The 19432-nt window shown below is 41.0% G+C and overlaps 4 protein-coding genes across 6 annotated transcripts; 1 reads left to right on the top strand and 3 right to left on the bottom strand.

The window, feature by feature from the left end:
* Nucleotides 1-2032: 2032 nt before the first annotated feature.
* Nucleotides 2033-4264, bottom strand: LOC136250104 (indoleamine 2,3-dioxygenase 1-like). Its single transcript, XM_066042266.1, has one exon. The coding sequence runs from the start codon at nucleotides 3267-3269 to the stop codon at nucleotides 2130-2132; it is 1140 nt and encodes a 379-aa protein (XP_065898338.1). The 5' UTR covers nucleotides 3270-4264; the 3' UTR covers nucleotides 2033-2129.
* Nucleotides 3509-4893, top strand: LOC136250103 (indoleamine 2,3-dioxygenase 2-like). Its single transcript, XM_066042265.1, has one exon. It carries the CDS (start codon nucleotides 3612-3614, stop codon nucleotides 4761-4763), a length of 1152 nt encoding a protein of 383 aa, XP_065898337.1. The 5' UTR covers nucleotides 3509-3611; the 3' UTR covers nucleotides 4764-4893.
* Nucleotides 4747-16890, bottom strand: LOC136250094 (uncharacterized). Its single transcript, XM_066042255.1, has 19 exons — nucleotides 16720-16890; nucleotides 16491-16545; nucleotides 16345-16442; nucleotides 16142-16287; nucleotides 15998-16093; nucleotides 15846-15949; nucleotides 15690-15798; nucleotides 15534-15642; nucleotides 14987-15480; nucleotides 11315-12311; nucleotides 9155-10426; nucleotides 8340-8432; nucleotides 8190-8290; nucleotides 8012-8140; nucleotides 7856-7957; nucleotides 7385-7598; nucleotides 5215-5625; nucleotides 5032-5167; nucleotides 4747-4982 (listed from the first exon to the last, which is right to left on the bottom strand). Exons 1-19 carry the CDS (start codon nucleotides 16805-16807, stop codon nucleotides 4868-4870), a joined length of 4869 nt encoding a protein of 1622 aa, XP_065898327.1. The 5' UTR covers nucleotides 16808-16890; the 3' UTR covers nucleotides 4747-4867.
* LOC136250099 (solute carrier family 15 member 3-like) lies at nucleotides 16823-19359 on the bottom strand. 3 transcript variants are annotated; one of them, XM_066042260.1, is made up of 9 exons: nucleotides 18739-19359; nucleotides 18518-18684; nucleotides 18255-18475; nucleotides 18122-18196; nucleotides 17941-18070; nucleotides 17626-17892; nucleotides 17449-17564; nucleotides 17190-17395; nucleotides 16823-17139 (listed from the first exon to the last, which is right to left on the bottom strand). In XM_066042260.1, exons 1-9 carry the CDS (start codon nucleotides 18795-18797, stop codon nucleotides 16929-16931), a joined length of 1452 nt encoding a protein of 483 aa, XP_065898332.1. In that variant the 5' UTR covers nucleotides 18798-19359; the 3' UTR covers nucleotides 16823-16928. The 3 variants fall into 3 exon arrangements, with proteins under 3 accessions (XP_065898332.1, XP_065898331.1, XP_065898333.1); XM_066042259.1 differs by having other exon boundaries at nucleotides 17626-18070; XM_066042261.1 differs by lacking the exon at nucleotides 18739-19359 and having other exon boundaries at nucleotides 17626-18070; nucleotides 18255-18458; nucleotides 18518-18655.
* Nucleotides 19360-19432: the final 73 nt, after the last annotated feature.

The following is a 19432-nucleotide window of genomic DNA, read 5'->3' as shown; positions in this document are numbered from 1 at the left end:
CTCACGTGATTAAAAAGTGCATGCATTTGCTCATTTAGTAGAAGGTAGAGAGATTAGGTTAGTGTACTGTCTCCAGCTACGTGATCATGAAACTGTGCATCATATCTTAATTCTTATTGGCAACTATCGGGTATGTATCGCGGCGCCCGACTGGCGGACGCCGCAAGACACAAGGGGGTGTCAAAGCTGGTCAATATCGATTTTGACCGTTGACTTTCATCAAATTTTTGTCTTGACCATGTACCTGGTTCCGTTTATTTTCGCTATATTTTCGTGCACTAACTTGCGAAGCTTTGACCGTGCTGGGAAAACAGTTTGACCGTTCTTCGTGAAAAATCGGCCTTGTTCATTGACCTTTAGCTTTGACCGCGGTCGTAGATCGTAGTACAGTGTATAATTGGAGTGACACCCCTTTGCTTCTAGGGAGTCTGCAAAAAGCCAGGGAAGCAGGGAGTCACCAACTTGAAACTGAATGCAAAGAAGATAACTTGTATTGATGGCAAAGAGTTATACTGTGTTTCCTCAGCTAGGTATCTGTCTGTGTAGCTATATTAATACATGGGCAATACAGCACATGTTCTTAAAAAAGAATTTACTCTAGGGGGCATGTAAATCTATGTAAAGGATCTATGCTCTGGGTTACTATAACGTCCCTTTACCTGTTGACCTTCTTGCCAAATTATATTGTGTTTTGTGTCATCCATACTGGTGTTCTTAAAATTACACTTTCAATGACTTGAAAGAAGAAAGACATTTTCATGCAACAATGCAAGTATAGAGTACATAACTATCACCATCATTCTTGCCGGAATGATATCATTATGCTGTTCGATTTCTTATGCTTTTTTCCAATAGTGAGATCTACTTTAGCCAAACATAGGCTGGGAAACACAAATCTGGAATGAGTAATACCAACCACTTAAGCATGCATTATGATATTTAGAAAGACAGCACAATGCTGTATGATTACTTCAAATTTTAAAAAAAGAGTAGGGGATATGTAATGGACTTGATAGATTTATCAGTTCACCACACACCCTACTAAGCCTTATTACCAGGGGTGGAAACAGTATTCCAAAGTAGTAGAGAGACAAGGTGGCTGTCAATAGCTATTAGTGTGCAAAGGGGGGTGTTCCCCCACCCCGCATGAAAGTCTGGGTCAGAGAATGTTTTCGGTGATACATACTTGAATAGAGCAATTCCTCTATGGACAAGTTCATACATCATTAAAGGAATTGAGGCCTTTGAAATATACCCATGCACTTGATTATGTATACGTATCAATGCAAACAGATTTGGATAAATTGCCTAACAGAACCAACTTTTACGATTCTGCTGCTGAAGTAGTGTTCTATTAGAGTGACTGCTCTAATAGAGTACAGAGGAACCTTTATTAGGACACTTGAAAAATGAGGACATTTGTATTATCTGGACACATATTGTCCCAAAGTAGTCTTAGCACCTGGAAAATCAGGACATTTGGTTAATCCCAAGGTGTCCTTAATAAACAGGTTTCACTGTATCTCAATCTCACACTGGTAGTACTCAATTCTTGTGCAACCTAAATCTAGCCATAGAAACTAGGGAAAAATTTATAACAGTTTCTGTACTTTTGGACACTAATTCTTCATCAAAGTCAGTTGCTCTCATCACTGGACATGCTACATGAAATTTTTACTCAACCCCATGAAGGAGTAAGTTTTCATGGGTATTCACCCGGGTATCCATCATGTTACCATTAAAGTTTAGGTTGAAATGCAGGAGAAATTTCTAATCCCCATTTACACTATCCTGGGGTTGACCAGCATGTTTTCATGTCAGGTTGGCTCTATATAACTGAACATAAGCACAACTAAATCAAAAATAGAAAATGAGTATTAATAGGCCTCAACAGTATCAACTTTGACAAGTTCACTTTGATCATCTCTCTACCTCTGTTGTTGGTAGAACCTGTTAGCTATGCTAACAGGGTCAGCCTTTATTCTGGGAGAAGGCTGAGGTGGTAGCAGTGTTTTTGTTGACTGTACTTTAATTATACAGATAGACCATATTAGGGTTTTGCATGTTAATTAGCTACATACATCAACAGAACTACAGCACAGATCAACTTGTTTAGTGCACAAGAAGTTTTACAGTTTTGCTTTGATAGTGTCATCTCGTGAAGTCTTGAGGAACCGCATAAAGCCAATTCCACCATTCTGCGAGCTAGCCTGTCCACCTTCTTTACCCTTCTGTACCACTACATACAGGCTGACCAACTTGATGTGCTCACAACGTAACTCCATCAGTGCTTGTACACATTTGTTATATGCTGTTAATAACTGATCATCATTGCTTGATCTGACACAGTCCCTAAGTGTCACCGTAGCCTTGAGATCTTTGAGAAAGTGGCGGTGTTCTTGTACCATGTGTTTCATCTGGGTAGCATGTACTTCATTGACACACTCACTGTGTTCTACTCCTAGTAAGGTGTCCAGTGTCGCTAAGATGGAGCTCTGACCTGCGTTACCTCCACAATACTGTAAGGGTGTGTCGCTTACTCCCTTGTACAATAAGCCTTCAGGCAACACATCACTATTAAACCAGCCAACTTGGAAGGAAAGTATTTGCTTGTAGAACACAGCTGGCTTACATTTATCCCTCATGTGGTAAATGGCATCCTGAACAGCTTTAATGGCCTGCTCCACTTCATGTAAGTTCTCCACCAAGCCACTGTAATTCTGCACCGTACAGTTCTTCAAGATTGCAGGTACTTGACTGATGTACCTTGTAGCAGCAAACTCTGCTAGAACGGTGTCCAGATAAAACCACTCTTCATCTACACTACCAGTAAAGCTGAATAAACTCTTGAGGTTGTCCCTGCTTATTTCTCCATTTTGATCTATTCTCCTCCAATTGCGTAATACTCCACAAGTGTGGGTTATAACTGGTGGCATGTCTAAATGGTGGGCTACTTTACACCAGGGAACCGCCAACACTTCAGGGAGGCTACGTGCCACACCTACATCACCTTCACACCACACGTAACTGTGAGAAACGAAAGTTAATAAACAAAACGCCCTCCACCACTCCGCCTCGCTACTTAGATCATCGGTAGGGAAGGTTGGCAGTCGCTCTACTTCTTCACGGACAGTCTTGGCGCGTAGCAGGTCTGGAAGGTGAGCTGCCACCACCTCCCATGCCTGAAATGAGCTAGGCAGTGACGCTATCGGGTCTGTTAGGGGTAAAAATCCTCTACTGGCCGAAATATTGTACTTCTCCAGATCCATCAGTGATTGTCACTACATTCACAATGACTCAGGCTAAAACCACTCGGAGACAACTACATGGCGATATTTCGCACTATTTCTTGCATCAGGAAAAATTCTCACTACACCCCCGGCTCAGTGCATCTCTCGTCATGCACGTGGGGACATTTAACTCATTTAACACTATGATAGTAGCTCGCCTGCAAACTACATCGACAACATGTCTTCACGTGGCCAGGCGACCCAGGCTTTAGCGCAGGCGCGCGAGTTGGAATCACGTCACGCGGGTGCGCTGGACTGACCAGTAATCTCGCTGGTATAGGCGAGAGTATAGGTGTAGCAAGAAGTCGATTGACAGTAATTATGGACCTGGGGAAGTACAACATTTCGGCTAGTAGAGGATTTTTACCCCTAACAGACCCGATAGTGTCACTACCTAGCTCATTTCAGGCATGGGAGGTGGTGGCAGCTCACCTTCCAGATCTGATACGTGGCAAGACTGTCCGTGAAGAAGTTGATCGTCTACCACCCTTCCCTACTGATGATCTTTGTAGTGAAGCAGAGTGGTGGAGGGCGTTTTGTCTTTTAACTTTTGTCTCTCATAGTTATGTGTGGTGTGAAGGTGATAGGGGTGTGGCACGTAGTCTCCCTGAAGTTTTGGCCGTCCCCTGGTGTAAAGTAGCCCGCCATTTAGACATGCCGCCTGTTGTAACACACTCTACCGCAGTACTACACAACTGGAGAAGAATAGATGAGAATGGAGAGATGAACAGGGACAACCTCAAGAGCTTATTCAGCTTTACCGGCACTGTAGATGAAGAGTGGTTTTATCTGGACACCGTTTTGGTGGAGATTACTGCTATAAGGTTCATCAAACAAATACCTGCCATCTTGAAGAACTGTGTTGAACAACGAAACAACAGTGGCTTGGTGGAGAACTTACATGAAGTGGAACAGGCCATTAAAGCTGTTCAGGATGCCATTTACCACATGAGGGATAAATGTAAGCCGGCTGTGTTCTACACACAAATACGTACCTTTCATGCTGGCTGGTTCAATAGTGATGTGTTGCCTGAAGGCTTATCGTACAAGGGAGTGAGTGACACACCCTTACAGTATTGTGGAGGTAATGCAGGTCAGAGCTCCATCTTAGCCACACTGGACACTTTACTAGGAGTAGAACATGGTGGAAGTGTTCTAGAGTTCAACATGACCCAGAGGGAACACATGGTACGAGAACACCGCCACTTTCTTAAAGATCTCAAGGCCACAGTGACACTTAAGGACTATGTCAGATCAAGCAATGATGATCAGTTATTAACAGCATATAACAAATGTGTACAAGCACTGGTGGAGTTACGTTGTGAGCACATCAAGTTGGTCAGCCTGTACATTGTGATACAGAAGAGCAAAGAAGGTGGACAAGTTAGCTTACAGACTAAAGGTACAGGTGGAACTGGCTTTATGCAGTACCTCAAGACTTCACGAGATGACACTATCAAAACAAAACTGTAATGATAATAATAATAACACTCGATGTGTATGTGTACTGTACAAACTGATCAATGCTGCTGTAAAATTATTGTTGTAATTCTACCTACACAAATTAAATAATCACATTAGGAGTCTGATCCTGGAATAATAATATTGAGCTGTGCGTTCAGGTCGGCTAACATGTCATCTAGTTCATCAAACAGATCATCTCCTTGTTCCGTTTTGTCATCAATTAATGCACTACAATGTATAGTGGCTACACTAAATGTTGTACAGGATGTTGACTCACTTTAACTGGTCAAATTCAGTTATATCTTCCTCCAGTTCTGGTTCCTTGTCAGTAAAGCCTTGTAGAGCCATGTCAAGATCCGAAGTGAAATCATCATCCAGACCTTCCACTATGTCATTCTCATTATATTCTGACCCTACAATTACAAATAATAGTGATAGTTACTATGGTTACTACCCCTACCACTGGGATGTTGCTGCTGAGGTGATGACATTCTCTTTGCTCCTTTTGGTTTCTTAGCAACCTTTGGTGGCACCTTAGTTGCTGCAATCATGTTGGCTGGAGCATTCTGAGGAGCAGCCACACCTCCTTGTTGAGCTACATCCCTCATTTGCTGCTGTTCCTTGTCTGTAAGTGCTGTAGAGGACGATCTTGTAGGGATTGGGGGAGGTCCCTTTCTTGTTGTGGGATCCACCGCAACAGCTGCTTGTCTGGTGAGTCCTCTCTCTTCCTTGTTGCTTACATGATCCAATGAATTCATCCCATGATCCATAGATGTGGTTACAAGATCACTATTTGAAGTCTGATTGGCTGAAATAGTAGGCGTGGTGGTGGGCACTATTGGAGTAGAGAAACCAGAACTGGGGGTGGGACCTGTGGATCACATAATGTACATGTTCAAGAAAATTCCCCAATACTGTGTATACCTTGGGACCAGTGTACTGATAATCAAGGTGTTCTGATTTTCCAAGTTAGTTATGTACATTATACTTGTGTCATACAAGCCCTTTATCATTCATCTCTTGTCTTGCTAGTTTTTATCGTTTAGATCCCTACTTCATTGTTTAAATTAATAAATTTTAAAATATACTAGTTTGTTTAGTTTTTTTCTTGCTACGATATACACATTTAACTGTTTTATTAAAATATTGAATGTGGCTGTTGTATAAGGGTGACTGCTTTATTATAGTATCATATATCATCTTGAGTGAGCCTTAGTCAACTGAACTATACACGATATTTAAGGGGCATGGTCATGGTCATGTCTTGTTCTTCACTATGCTACCAATAAAAAGTGTGTATTTAATGTGGTCAATCACTACAAGTACAGGCACGTCCCTCAATCATTATTGGTCCAGTTGTACTAGATTGTAAAGAGACATGTCACTTGATTAAATTGTTAGCTAGTTCATAAAAGGTCCTATCGTGCAGTTCTACTAGTAATGTATCAGTGTAAGCGCTTTAAATAAATTTGTGGTGTCTATGGAAAATTAATAAGGTTTCCTAGCATGAAGAAGACTGACCAGTAGAGCTGCGAAACTGGACAGAATATCATAACTGGTTACTGAGCTGATCATAACTGTTTGGTTATCCGATTAACTGAAATAAATAAAACTTCCTGCAATATTTATGCTGCACTTACTATATGTGTCCTTAAAATTTGTAGTATAGTTTGTCAGATAGTCCTTATAGTGACCAAAGTAATAGACACTAAGTGTTTATACCTACAGCAGAATCCTACCACAAGTGTGGTATCAATATTAAAGCACGAGAAAAGCACCCAAAATGTTTGTTTTTGAGCATATATCTTGGAGATCAGCTATGCAAAAATATAACTGATAACTGGCCGGTTAATGGATTTACCTGGTAAGGTTTCACAGCACTAACGACCAGCTGATTGAAGATAAAAGGAAACGCAGAGGGAAAGCACTTGTTGGAACCCGAAAAGGCACATGCCATTGGTGAGTTTGTTATTGGTCATACAATGTGTAGTTTAGTCTCTAGCCTTGTGACTGGCAGACTAAAAATCGGGTAGTGTAATTTAAAAAGTAAAAAAAAATCAATATTAGGGCTTTTTAATGGTTTTTTTTGTAGGTTTAATGCTAGTTTGTTTAGATACTTTGTTTCATTGAGTTATGGCTCGATTAAAACTTCCACTTTTAACACTATAGTTTTAGGCAACTTTTAAAGATTAGTATAAGTATCACTTAAAACATTCCTGACATCTTCTGACATTCAGTCTTTAGTAGTGAGGAGCACCGTTAAGGGACTACTTTTTTTTTGTCTTACACAAAGTGAATACAGGGCCAACACTATATACCTTCATGGAAAATTCATGGTGAACATTTTAAGCCAAATCTCAACTTTGTAGACCAAAAGTTATGGCTGCAAATTTAAGCATCTGTACTTAGAATAGTCACTACTCTTAATTCCTAATGTCTAGCACTATACTACTCACTAGCTGAAACTGTGGTAACCCATTCTTTGGATACTGTAGATAATACTGAGACAATAAAAGAAATTTGTGTGAACTATGCAGTCTTTGTTGTTGCTGAGATGGTTACATATACCCGGACACCTTTACACCTCACTAATATTTTGGTCCCGAGGCCAATACAGATGGGAAACTCACTATTAGCACTGGCAGTACCAGAATCTATTAATTCCAATAATTGACCGATGCTCTTCATTAGCCTCTTCAAGTGACCATATTTGGACACGCCCACTTCAATGAGCTCATCACGAGTGATGTCAGCGATGAAGTCGATATCATCATAACCAGCCTCTACTAGTAGTTGATGGTATTGAGTTAGTCCACAATGTGCCAGCCATTCCTTGATGTTAGCCTGTGCAACATGGATCATTATAATGAGATATCTAACTACCTGTAGAACAACCACTTAAAATTCCCCAAATGTGTTATTCATGTACAAAGTGACCTGTAAGTGATCTGCCTACACTTGCTAAATGTAATAAGGTCTGTTGTCTAATAAACTAGTTAACTTGAAAATCAATTTTGAACAAAGTGAGCAACCTACTGATGGGCCACCTTCCTAAGATGATTTGTCCCCTAATCTAACAAGAACCTGGTTTTGTCACTCACCGGTTTCTTGGTTAGTACTGGTTCTTTCAGTTGTGATGCTTGTACTGCTGTCATGATCTTCTTACGGTGACCGATCTTCGTCATCCCTAGATCAATCAACTCCTACACAATGACCAGCTAGTAGTAGTAGTACTACACACAAACCATTGTACCCACCTCAGTAGTGATGCCAGCTATAAACTCTGTATTGTCAAACCCTGCCTGTTGGAACAACCCGATGTAATCCACTAGTTTGTACTTAGTTAGCCAATCCGATATTGGCAATGCCTCTACATTGCTGCCACCCTACACAATGGCAACCATATTGAGTACATTAAAACTAATAACAACGTACCGCTGCGGCAGCACTGGTACTAGCAGAACTTATTGAAGATGATGATAATGATGAGGTGATACTGAGACCACTAGCACAATCCATAGCTGTCAAATTGGAACCTGTAAAGAGGACATGGCAAGGGGGTGGGGCTAGTAGTATGCAACTAACCACTAGCTGGTGGGCTAGGCGGTCTAGTAATCTTTACTTGATCACTTGGAACCTTCACCTGGTCATTCTTCATTTGCTCACTCTTCTCAAACACTGTAACACACACAGACACACACACACTAAGGTGAATCCTCTCTAACAGACGCCATTCTATAAGACCATGAAATCTTAGTCTAATTTGAAATACAGTGAAAACCTATCTATAAAACACATATTGTTTAGCTGTTTGACTCCTTATTCTATCCAGTCCTTAATTTGGAGAGTTTTAAATGAGAGGTTTCATTGTACTTAACCTGACACTGTATGCTGCACCAATAAGACACCACATTACCAACCATACTAAGTAGGGCTGAAACGATCACGGATTTGAGTACTCTCCAGAGTAATGATCGAGTACTCACGAATACTAGCTACTTGTAGTCATACCTATGTGACATGTTTTATACTGACAGCAGTTTACAGCTTTTTCAAGTAACAACAATGATACACACACTGTATTAAAGTAGCGTTCCTGACAAGAAATTATACCAATCAAACTCTATAGCCTTCATTGTGTCACTACATGATGGCAAGTGCATCATGTGAGCTGGGTTGTGCGATCTTTATGAGTACTCAAGTGTATTTCACAACTAAGCATTCGTTTATTAGCTAGGAAAGCTGTGAAAGTGAAGGGCTCTGGAACACATATGGCATGGATATATAGAGCCAATAGTTTAATATATTTCCCTTTGAGATCACGAGATGAATAATGACACATGGTCAACAACCTCCTCATCTGGAGATCTAAGTAAATTACCAAATCACATGACACTCACCTGGGCTTGAAGTACTTGCAGTAGGTGTTATAGCATTGATGGGTGTGGCTATCGCTGTAGTTGGTGTGGTTATGTCACGTCCCTTTGGTGGCTTGTATGCTTGAGTGTCTTCACTAATGCTAGTACTTGATGTCCTCGTACTGCTTAGACTGGTGCTCCTAGTATACTGAGCTGGACTGGTAGTATATTGAGTCGTGCTGGTAGCATACTGAGAACCCTGAACAGTATACAGAGCTGGGTTGGTTGGACTGGTAACACCAGTATTACTCTGAGCAGCTCCACTGTTTGATGTATTGATGGTATACTGAGCTGGGTTGGTTGGACTGGTAATGCCAGTATTAAGTCCACTATTGATGGTATACTGAGCTGGGTTGGTTGGACTGGTAATGCCAGTATTAGGTCCACTGTTGATGGTATACTGAGCTGGGTTAAAAGACTGTGTAGAGCTGGTATTGTACTGGGACTTAGTTGTAGTATACTGAGCTATACTAGTAGTAGCAGTATACTGAGCTGGACTAGTAGTAGTATACTGAGCTGGACTGGCAGTAGTAGTATACTGAGCTTGAGCAGTGTACTGAGCTGGGTTGGAATACTGCATTGAACTTGTAGTGTATTGACTTGGACTTGTGGTATAGTGAGTTCTACTAGTAGTATACTGGGTTCCACTGGTCTGAGATGAATTGATGGTATACTGAGCAGGATTAGATTGTGTTGGACTTGAACTGCGTCTAGTAGAACTCTGACTTGTACTTCTAGTATACTGAGCTGTGCTGCTAGTATACTGAACTTGGCTAGTAATATACTGAGCTGGGTTTCTTGGAGCATTTATTGTAACTTGCTCTTTATTGCTAGGAGGTAGCTGGTAGCCTGGCGACAAGCTCTTTTCCTTAGATTGTAATCGTTCTTGATTGTGTGGCTGTTCAACTTGATTGGTTGTTTGTGACTGTTCAATTTGATTGGCTGTTTCTGGTTGCTCATTTCCATTGGTTGACTGCGGTTGCTGCTCAGTGGCTTCTTGAGCTACTCTTTCCTCAATTTTGTGCTGACGCCGTCTAAGTTTCTGCATCAGCTCATTGTCCTCATTAGAGGGCTCTGGTGGCTTTTGTGGCACTGGCACTGGCCTCTTGCCAGACTTACGAAGTCCACCTGGCCCTATGGGTATCTGAGGAGAGTCTGAGGGCTGTTCGTCAGCAGAATATGCTCTATTCTGTTGGTTTGTTAATTTGCTAGTTGGTTTAGGCTTCTTGGTTGGTCGTTGCAGTGAGTAGGGTGCTACAAACAACAATTACACAAACAATAATCATACACAAAATGAAACAAGCCACAAACACAACCAGGACACATGATGGCCCACCTGCCAAAATAGCTACACATTGTTACATTGCTAGCAGTAACTAATAATATAGTTAGGTAGACATGCATGAAAACCTCCAAGAATAACCAAAACAACTTTTACTAAATAAAAAGTTAAGGCAGCAGTTCTGGTCTTGTTTGGGTAAACAAAAAAGTGGTATGGAAATGAAAACAAATGAATACATTATCAACTCAGGAAAAACCCCATAATTATATGGTTTGCACCATTGTACTTTGGTAAATAACCTGTCATGAAGAGTTTGAATGTTATTTTTAGTACCCTAAAGGGCATGCATGTTACATTACATGCATGTTGAGGTAGAAAAAGAGAACAACATTTCTCATCACCTGAAATGGCATGTGAAAATAGGGAATTTCCCTGTTGGATTTGTTAGGTGGATTTGTCAATTAAAGACATTGAACCAAGTTCCTCCAACTCCGTAAGCCTATGAAGGCTAGAGACAAAGCGGAGAGGACCTTAGCAGCACAAGTTTTGCCACTGTACTAGGTTGTACACTTTTGTACCAACATTATTGTCAAGCAAAACAAGGGAAGAGGTTGCAATGCAAACACAAGGAAGAAGTTGTTACACATCCCACCAGTTATTATACACACTGAGGAGAGTGAGTAGTAAGCAAGCTGTGTGTGCTATCAGAAGAAACTGGGCTTGAAAGAGTTTCTTTAAGTTGCTTTTCAGCCCATAGAGCCATACACTAACTAGACATACCACTATAGACTATACACACTAGACTAACACACTATGGATATAGAATAACATACCAACACTAAAACACACTAAGAACTCACCATTGTCAGTGCTATCCATAGTTTGAGATCGTGATCTTGGTTGATCAATGACTGAGTCATCTAGAGTAGCAGCAGAGCTTGATCTCTCCCTCACATTATCTGTAGTGTAACTGGAGGGGACGTAGCCAATAGGATTATTGGAAGTCTCGGGATATTTCATTGAAGCAGATCTAGTTGGTAGATTACCAACTGCCAATGAACGTGACTGCTGTTGTTGTGCAGGCTGTGGGTTGTAGCTGCTATGCTGTGATGTGTACTGCACAGGCTGAGAGGTGTGGCTGGCCTGCTGCTGCTGACTGTACTGAGAGGAGTGGCTGCTTTGCTGTGATGCATACTGTGCAGGTTGGGTAGCTTTCTGTGAGGTATACTGCACTGGCTGGGTAGCTTGTTGAGAAGTGTATTTTATGGGATAACTGGCTTGCTGAGATGTGTATTGCACAGGTTGGGAGGTGTGACTGCTTTGCTGCGATGTATACTGTGCAGGCTGGGAGGTGTGGCTGCTTTGCTGTGATGTATACTGTTCAGATGGAGAGGTATAGCTGCTTTGCTGTGATGTATACTGCTGCACTGGTTGGGTAGCCTTCTGTGACGTATACTGCATCGGTTTAGGGGCATGGCTTGCTTGTTGTGATGTATACTGAGAAGGGTGGCTGGCTTGCTGAGACGTGTACTGCACAGGTTGAGAGGCATGACTGTTTTGCTGTGATGCATGCTGTGCAGGCTGGGAGGTGTGGCTGGCTTGCTGTGACGTATATTGCATCTGTTGGGAAGTGTGGCTGCTTTGCTGGTGTGCAGGATGGCTGGCTTGTTGAGAAGTATATTGCTGCATTGACTGGGTAGTATACTGCGCAGATTGAGAGGTATGGCTGGCCTGCTGAGATGGATACTGCGCAGGGTGAGAGGAGTGGCTGGTTTGCTGAGATGGATGCTGCACAGGTTGAGAGGAGTGGCTGGCTCCATAGGTAGGTGGTGGTCGATATTGAGGCGCTGATGAATGCTACAGAGGTTATAGTGAATTTACTATAATCAGCTAGCTATAGAAACACAAGCTACATTACATACATTAGTGGTATGCCCTACCCTAATGACATGGGTGCCACTAATATCATTAGCTAAAGGTTTGTGTTACATGAGGTGTTGATTGGTAAACATTCATGTTAATAATGGTGTTTATAATGGTGTCAATAGAGCCCAGCCTAGCAGAGGAGGTTCAAGGAATTACACAAATAATTATTTCTGGGACAAGTACACATGTGGACATCGTAATATTAACATCACTGTAATACAGGCCTCATGTTTGCAAATTTTCTGATGAGCTATTAGAATGTGGCATGATGTGCTTGCATGTGTATAAACATGAACCACCCAGAGAGAACATCACTCAGTAAGCAAATGATATAGGAACGTTTTAAAAAATACTTTTATAGTGATTAGTAGAGCTTAAACAAACATTTGATTTGCTTTTATATGGTATTTGCTCAGTTGTGCTAGTATACAAAGCTTTTAATTGCCAAATTTGTGACTGGATTTTGGCTAGTTTTCTTTTTTTTTTTTTAATTTCAATAATAAAGTATACATTTCTTATTCTTCTACTGAAAGATATTTCTAGTGCATTTCATTGAAGTACTTTTAAATAGAGAATTTACAAGTAAAACAACACATTCAAACTGGTCAAATTACCCGCTCATTGCACTATTCGAATACTTTATTAGATATTATTTTGTTCAGCTCCAGTGATTAGTCACTACATTGTTTACATCACTTTTTGAGGTTTTAATTAGAACTAAGAATTACTGAGCTGTATTCAAAAGTACTATTGGTTGGTAAAGTATCATAACCAGATGTGTTATATATCAGGTTGTGCTTGTGTTACAGGTATCAATAAAACTACTGTGGGGGTTTGTAGTTAGCATTGTAGCTTGGTTGCAACAATTTTAGTATGCAATATGTGTTCTTTCTAGGTTTGTACAAATTTTGGTTGGCTTTAGCTAGGATTAGTGTGGAAAAGTTATTATGACCTGTGTTATGACTACTGCATGGAATACATGCACATATCATGGCCTTTTAGCCAATTGCATTTCTTTCTACTACTAAAGCTAGCTAAAAATGTGTATCATATAACACTGTCACAAAAGAATTAACTAAACAGGATTTCAAGTTTTTTACAACACAAACAATTCAGAACAACATGAATGAGGCACATTCTATAGCAATCATCAAAGGTACAGTTACTATGTAGTTTAATAAACGTGTAGTGTTATTCTAGGCAAATAGGCAGATGCAATGTAGTACGCTTAAAAATTCAGCTGCAGGCACAAGCACAATATATTATATATTGAGCAATAAAAGTGTTCATTTCAAAGAGAGTAATAATATTTTGAAATTTCGAATAACAGACCTTGCCATTAGAAATACATGCATTCTTACATAAGATATAACGTGATCCACTAAGTGAAAACCTCCACTAAGTGAAAACCTGATTATTTTGCATTTTTCTCAAATTTCTTTTAATGACTTCTTTAATGTCTAAAAGGAAATACAAATGGGCTGTTGCAGCCTTATCTGTTGGAACACTCTTAGGAGTTATAACAATAGAGAGCAGGAACAGCAAAAACAATCCAATTCATTATACTGAAAACATAATGCAGGTACATGTACTTGTGTTCACTATGAACTTGTGATTTCATAGTATTTGGTCTACAACCATGCTTACAAACAAGAAAACTATATGTTTAGAAATGACGATAAATGTTATATTCTACAGCAATGTAAACAAACGCACATGACAAAGATATTAATTACTCTTCATGAACAGGCAAATACAATGGTATAATTTATATCAATTTGGGTATTGTTTTAAATGTGTGTAAAATTGATTTTTTTATCCAATGGAAAAATGCAGGGTTTTCACTCAGCAGGTCACATACAGATGCAACTCCACTGGTATAATTCCAATAATGAACTTTCACACATGATCCCCATCACTAACTAGCTAAACTCAAACGAATGTGCATTTACACCAAATATTGGACAAAATGAAAGCAAGTTGTTTGTTTAGAGTGGGAATATATACATTAATGATGATGTGCACATCACAAACTCACCATTCATGACTGATGATACTACACACAGGGTCATGATTACCCTGTTTGTGTGTGTCACCATGACCCAATGTGTAGTGTGTCAGACATACCACACACTAGTCACTACTACACAATGGGTCATGATGACACACTACACACTTGGGTTATGATGACACACACTGCATACATACACAGGGTCATGACAACACACTATATAGTTTGTAAACATGGCACATCATCACAGCAACTACATCTAAACATTTCACATTAGCAACAACCAAGTGTATTCTATGTAGGCAATTAGCACTAGTCTATTTTCAAAACCAATCACCATCTACAAAGCTGTGTTTAGTACTTCCTTCACAAACAGTAAAAGCTAGTAAACACATCCACATAACCCATCTATACTACCATAATCTAGCACCATTGAGGCATCATGACTCCATGGACCATTATTTGTTATTGGTGTTTGCCAACTAATAAGCCAGTCATTATTAATTTTAATTACACTTAGTAGCCTCATTAACCAGAAGACTAGTAACTGCTATAGTGTAGATTTCTTTATAAGGCAGTTAAAAGACACACTGACCTGGTGTGGCTGCTGCTGCTCCTGGAATAAGTTCCTGTTAGCTGACTGTTGTTGATGTGGAGAAACCATTGGGTGATCAGTCTGATCCTTCTTAGTAGGTGAAGTTGCCATTGGTTTACGACTAGCAGCTTTAGCAGCTATCATGGCTGCTAAATTGGCATTGCCACCGAGAGCAACTCCTCGTGGCTCCTCAGGTTTCCAGTCTGGAGGTGCTTGTTCCAGTGAAGGAGGTCGTTGACCACCAGGAGGTGGTGGGTGTGGTTGGTTGGGTGGCGGCAATGTTGGTGGGTGTGGCTGATTACGAGGTGGTAAACTTGGTGGGTGTGGCTGGTTAGGAGACTCAACTTGTTGATGTACTTGATGATACGAACGAGAGCTAGCAGGTCTGGATAGAGCAGTAGGTGGGGTCTCTGCCCTCATTTGATGGTGGTGGTGTTGCTGCTGTTGTTGTTGCTGCTGCTGCTGCTTGACCTGAGCAGCACGATCGACAGCACCTGATGAGTGATGATAGTTCACTACAAAATGACATAGACTGATAAATGACTACCTTGTAATAGCTGCTTTAAGTGATGACCTGATCGAGGGTCTGTGTAACGGTTGATCACCTCAAGTGGAGTGAGGCCATGATTGTTGGGTATATTAACATCAGCTCCCACCTGAAGTAGAACTGTCACTATCAATATAACTAACAACACTGACTCACCTCTATTAAGAACTTCACTGCTTCAACCTTGCCATAGAGGGCAGCTTCATGTAATGGAGTACCATTGGACCCATTAGTGTTGACACTGTACCCATGACCAACTAATAACCTATGGAAACACTAAATAGTTGACATCAGTGGCAACTAGAGGAGTACCTCAGGCAGTTGACATGACCTTGCTTGGCAGCCAAATGAACAGGTGTTTGTAGCCCACTGATCTTAGGAACACACTGGCCAGTGTTCAGTAACAAATTCACAACCTGGTCAAAGCCACAGCTCAACTAAACTAACTCACTAATTACACTTACTTCACTATTGCCATTCTCACAAGCCAAGTCAAGTGGGGTTTGGCCAGAAACATTTTGTAGATTACAATTAGCTCTCTCACTGATCAGCACTTCAGCCTGCACACTGTATATCACACATTCAACTAGTTGTTGTTGCACACTTACAATTTTAGAATATCCGTGAATGCTGGCTATGTGAAGTGGTGTGTCACCAGTACGAGTACCAGCATTGGGGTCAGCATTACGCATTAACAGAACTTGACAAGACTCGTAACGACCACCAAACGCAGCCATGTGAAGTGGTGCCATTCCTAAAAAGTATAATAACAGTATATATATATAGTGTGTGAGAGGGAGAATAAACTAACCTTTATTGTCCATTAGAGCCACAGAACCCCCAAGGTCAATAACATCTTTTAGTATATCACCATAGCCATGAAGGGCACAGTGGTGCAGAATGGAGAAGCTAAAATACAACAGTGAAGCCGCCATCAAAAGCGATTAAGAGTCTCACCCATGTTCGTCTTGTATATCAATTGTGGTCTTCCTGCGACTCTGGGTCCCCGCTGCTACAGAACATAATATGTTGTGGCGCAATTGACAACACCGTGGTAACAAACAAACACGAAACCAAAATAAAAGTTCCAGCTGAAAAGAACAGCGCTATGTTGGCAATAGCAAACCATTCGTACTGTTCTAGTTCACAAAAAAACATGTCAGTTTATGCGTGTAGTTCCGCTAACCTGCTTTCTTCAATTTGGCCACTATTTTCCTGGCCTGCTCCACATTTTTAGTCTTCACTGCCTCCAATAATTCCTTCTCCTTACCCATGAGTTAGCGACTACAAAGAACCTTGACACTGTTTACTTATTGGACATAAGGGATCACGTGCAACATACACTTTGTACAAACATTGACACGTGATTATAATTATTTTTGTTATAAAAAAAAATTAGTTCATAGCCGAGGGTGTATCGCCCGACGACTCTGGTTTCTTGTACTTGTAGCGCTTTGTCAATAGTAGAAAGGTGGCTAGCAGCAGCCACATCAATCCGCTGTACATTACAAATTGCCACTGCCGCTTCATTGCAATCTGAGCAATTCCAGCATTTAACAGGCTGCCCAGGGCCTGACACAGATACCACAAACCAGTAACAATGTTTCTGTCAGCACAACAACAGGTGACCATCAGTTTTGACAACACATAACTGACCTCATATTGGTTGGAGCCTGTGAATAAGCAAACTCTAGTCCTGTAACTGATACCAACACTTCAGCAATGGCTATCAGTAGGTACTGCGGTAACTGCCACACTATACTCACTGTTCCTCTGCAGTCATGAGCAGGAACTGTCAGATAGATGTCTAACAGAGCAGCTAGGATGAAACTGATGGCTGCACATGCCATGCCTACAGCTAGCTATACATGACAGATTAATGTCATGATATGTCATAGCTACCTTGTGTACTCACCTTATGTAATGGTGGAAAGTTATACCGCAGTGTTTTAGCAAGATGAGGATATAGGAGATACTCTGTTACTACAATCACTAGTAGAACCATCACATCTTCTAAACTGGCCATCAAATCTTCACAAGATCAAATATACCGGCTCTAGATGGGTACTGTGTCATGTGGCTGGATACTTACCTGGAGGAATGTGCAACTGACCAAGGTAGCAGTCCATGTCTAGTCCTTGCTGTATCCATGTGGAGTTCTGTTGGAAGAATATGGCCCAAAATATGATAAGAGGTAGGAACACTGTTAATATGGGCCATAATTGTTGTAGGGTTTGTTTCATAGTCATTTGGGAGGGTACAATAAGTGGTTCGGTCTCTTCATTTCTTTTGTGTGGTTTTTTCTTAATATAGTAACGTGTCCCAATTAAGAACAGTATTGTTGAAATCACTGAAACACCTACGATTGCTAGGAATGATAAGTTAGCATTCAGTACAACTCTATCACCTGCTACACTGAAGAACGCAGTAATAAAACCAAGCGACTGTCGTAGGATGGGCATCCCTGCTTCTCCTGCCAGTGCACCAACATTAAGACAGAAATAGTACCAGCTAAACGACCGAGTCATATGAGGTGACTGTGAAAGACCCTCATGCACATTATTATTAAACAAATCTCAATAACTGACTTTCTGATCAGCAAACTGATTCGCTACAAATACACTTTGAATGGCATTGGTTTGTCCATAGCCAACAGCAAATAGCTATAATAATAGTGTTAGGGTGATGTCAGATTAGGTCATAGCCAGACAGAACACATACTAGTAATCCAAATGCTGCTAGTACTATGGCTAGTGGTGTAGAGAAGTTGAAATCAAGTGAAGAGAATACTGTCTCCTTCATTACTTGATGACAGTCAATTGTATCGTTCACTCTCACACAACAACTGGGAGGGGACAGGGCAAACTGCCAAGTGGCCATCGCCACTAACACTGCACCAAAAGTGTTAGCAAAGTTGCTCAACACCTGAGTCATGTAGTTACCTGTCAAGCTACTAAATGTCCATTAGAGTTAGCATCACTCACCCAACAGCTTATCTGCAGCCAGCCCACCAGTTATACTACATAACTGATATGTGGCAACATAGAGGTTGAAGATGGTGGTCCCCAGGTGCGAGGATCTATTTGAGCACACTAATAGAAACCTTATCAGATAAATCTCCAGTACTGCCTGCAGCCCTGAAGACACATAACTGCACAAGTACAATTCATATAATGCACACCACAAGATTAAACTAGTCACTAACCTCTGGCCTATACTGCTGCCAAATATAAACATCAACGACTTGAGTGGGTAAGTCGCCATGATTATCCGTAACCAGATTATAGCCACACCCTCTAATTGTCACTTTTGATGGTGTATAACCGCGTTAATAGCTGACATTGTAGCGCTCCTTTATTTGGTCATGTGACAGCCACACCACGGAGCTGATATGGATTCTTCTGATGATCATCAAAGTAAAAACGATGATGGCCCGCTAATAACGTGTCCAAACGGTGGGTGTGGCTTCACTTGTACTCAAGAGGACGAAGCGACAGAACATGGGACCATATGTGAATATCGCATGGCTAGTTGTGGGTTTTGTGGCGCGAATGTTCGCTACAAAGACATGTCAGCGCACAGAGCAGTGAAAAGATGTTATGAGATAGCTCAAAGGCGAAGATTGGTCCAAAGTGCTAGAGGAGTAAAGTCCGGATTAACCAGCCACCGTCACGAGATGACCAGTCAAAGACACAGCTCGGAACAGCTCGAGAGAAGAATCGTAAGAGAGTTTCATGAGAGAGAGAGCATGTGGAATCAAAAGGCACCATTATCTGCTCTTGCAAGGAGAAGAGTGAGAAGTGCTGGAGCTCTGCTCATAGGTAACACAGCTGCACAAGTGAGGATTACAAGTGCCAGGGCACCTAATTATGATTCAGCTGGATACTTCAGACTGCAGA

Source organism: Dysidea avara, chromosome 3 (assembly GCF_963678975.1).
Source record: "Dysidea avara chromosome 3, odDysAvar1.4, whole genome shotgun sequence".
Classification (NCBI taxonomy): domain Eukaryota; kingdom Metazoa; phylum Porifera; class Demospongiae; order Dictyoceratida; family Dysideidae; genus Dysidea; species Dysidea avara.
Note: the sequence above shows the minus strand (reverse complement) of the source record. Positions and strands in the feature narration are given on the sequence as shown.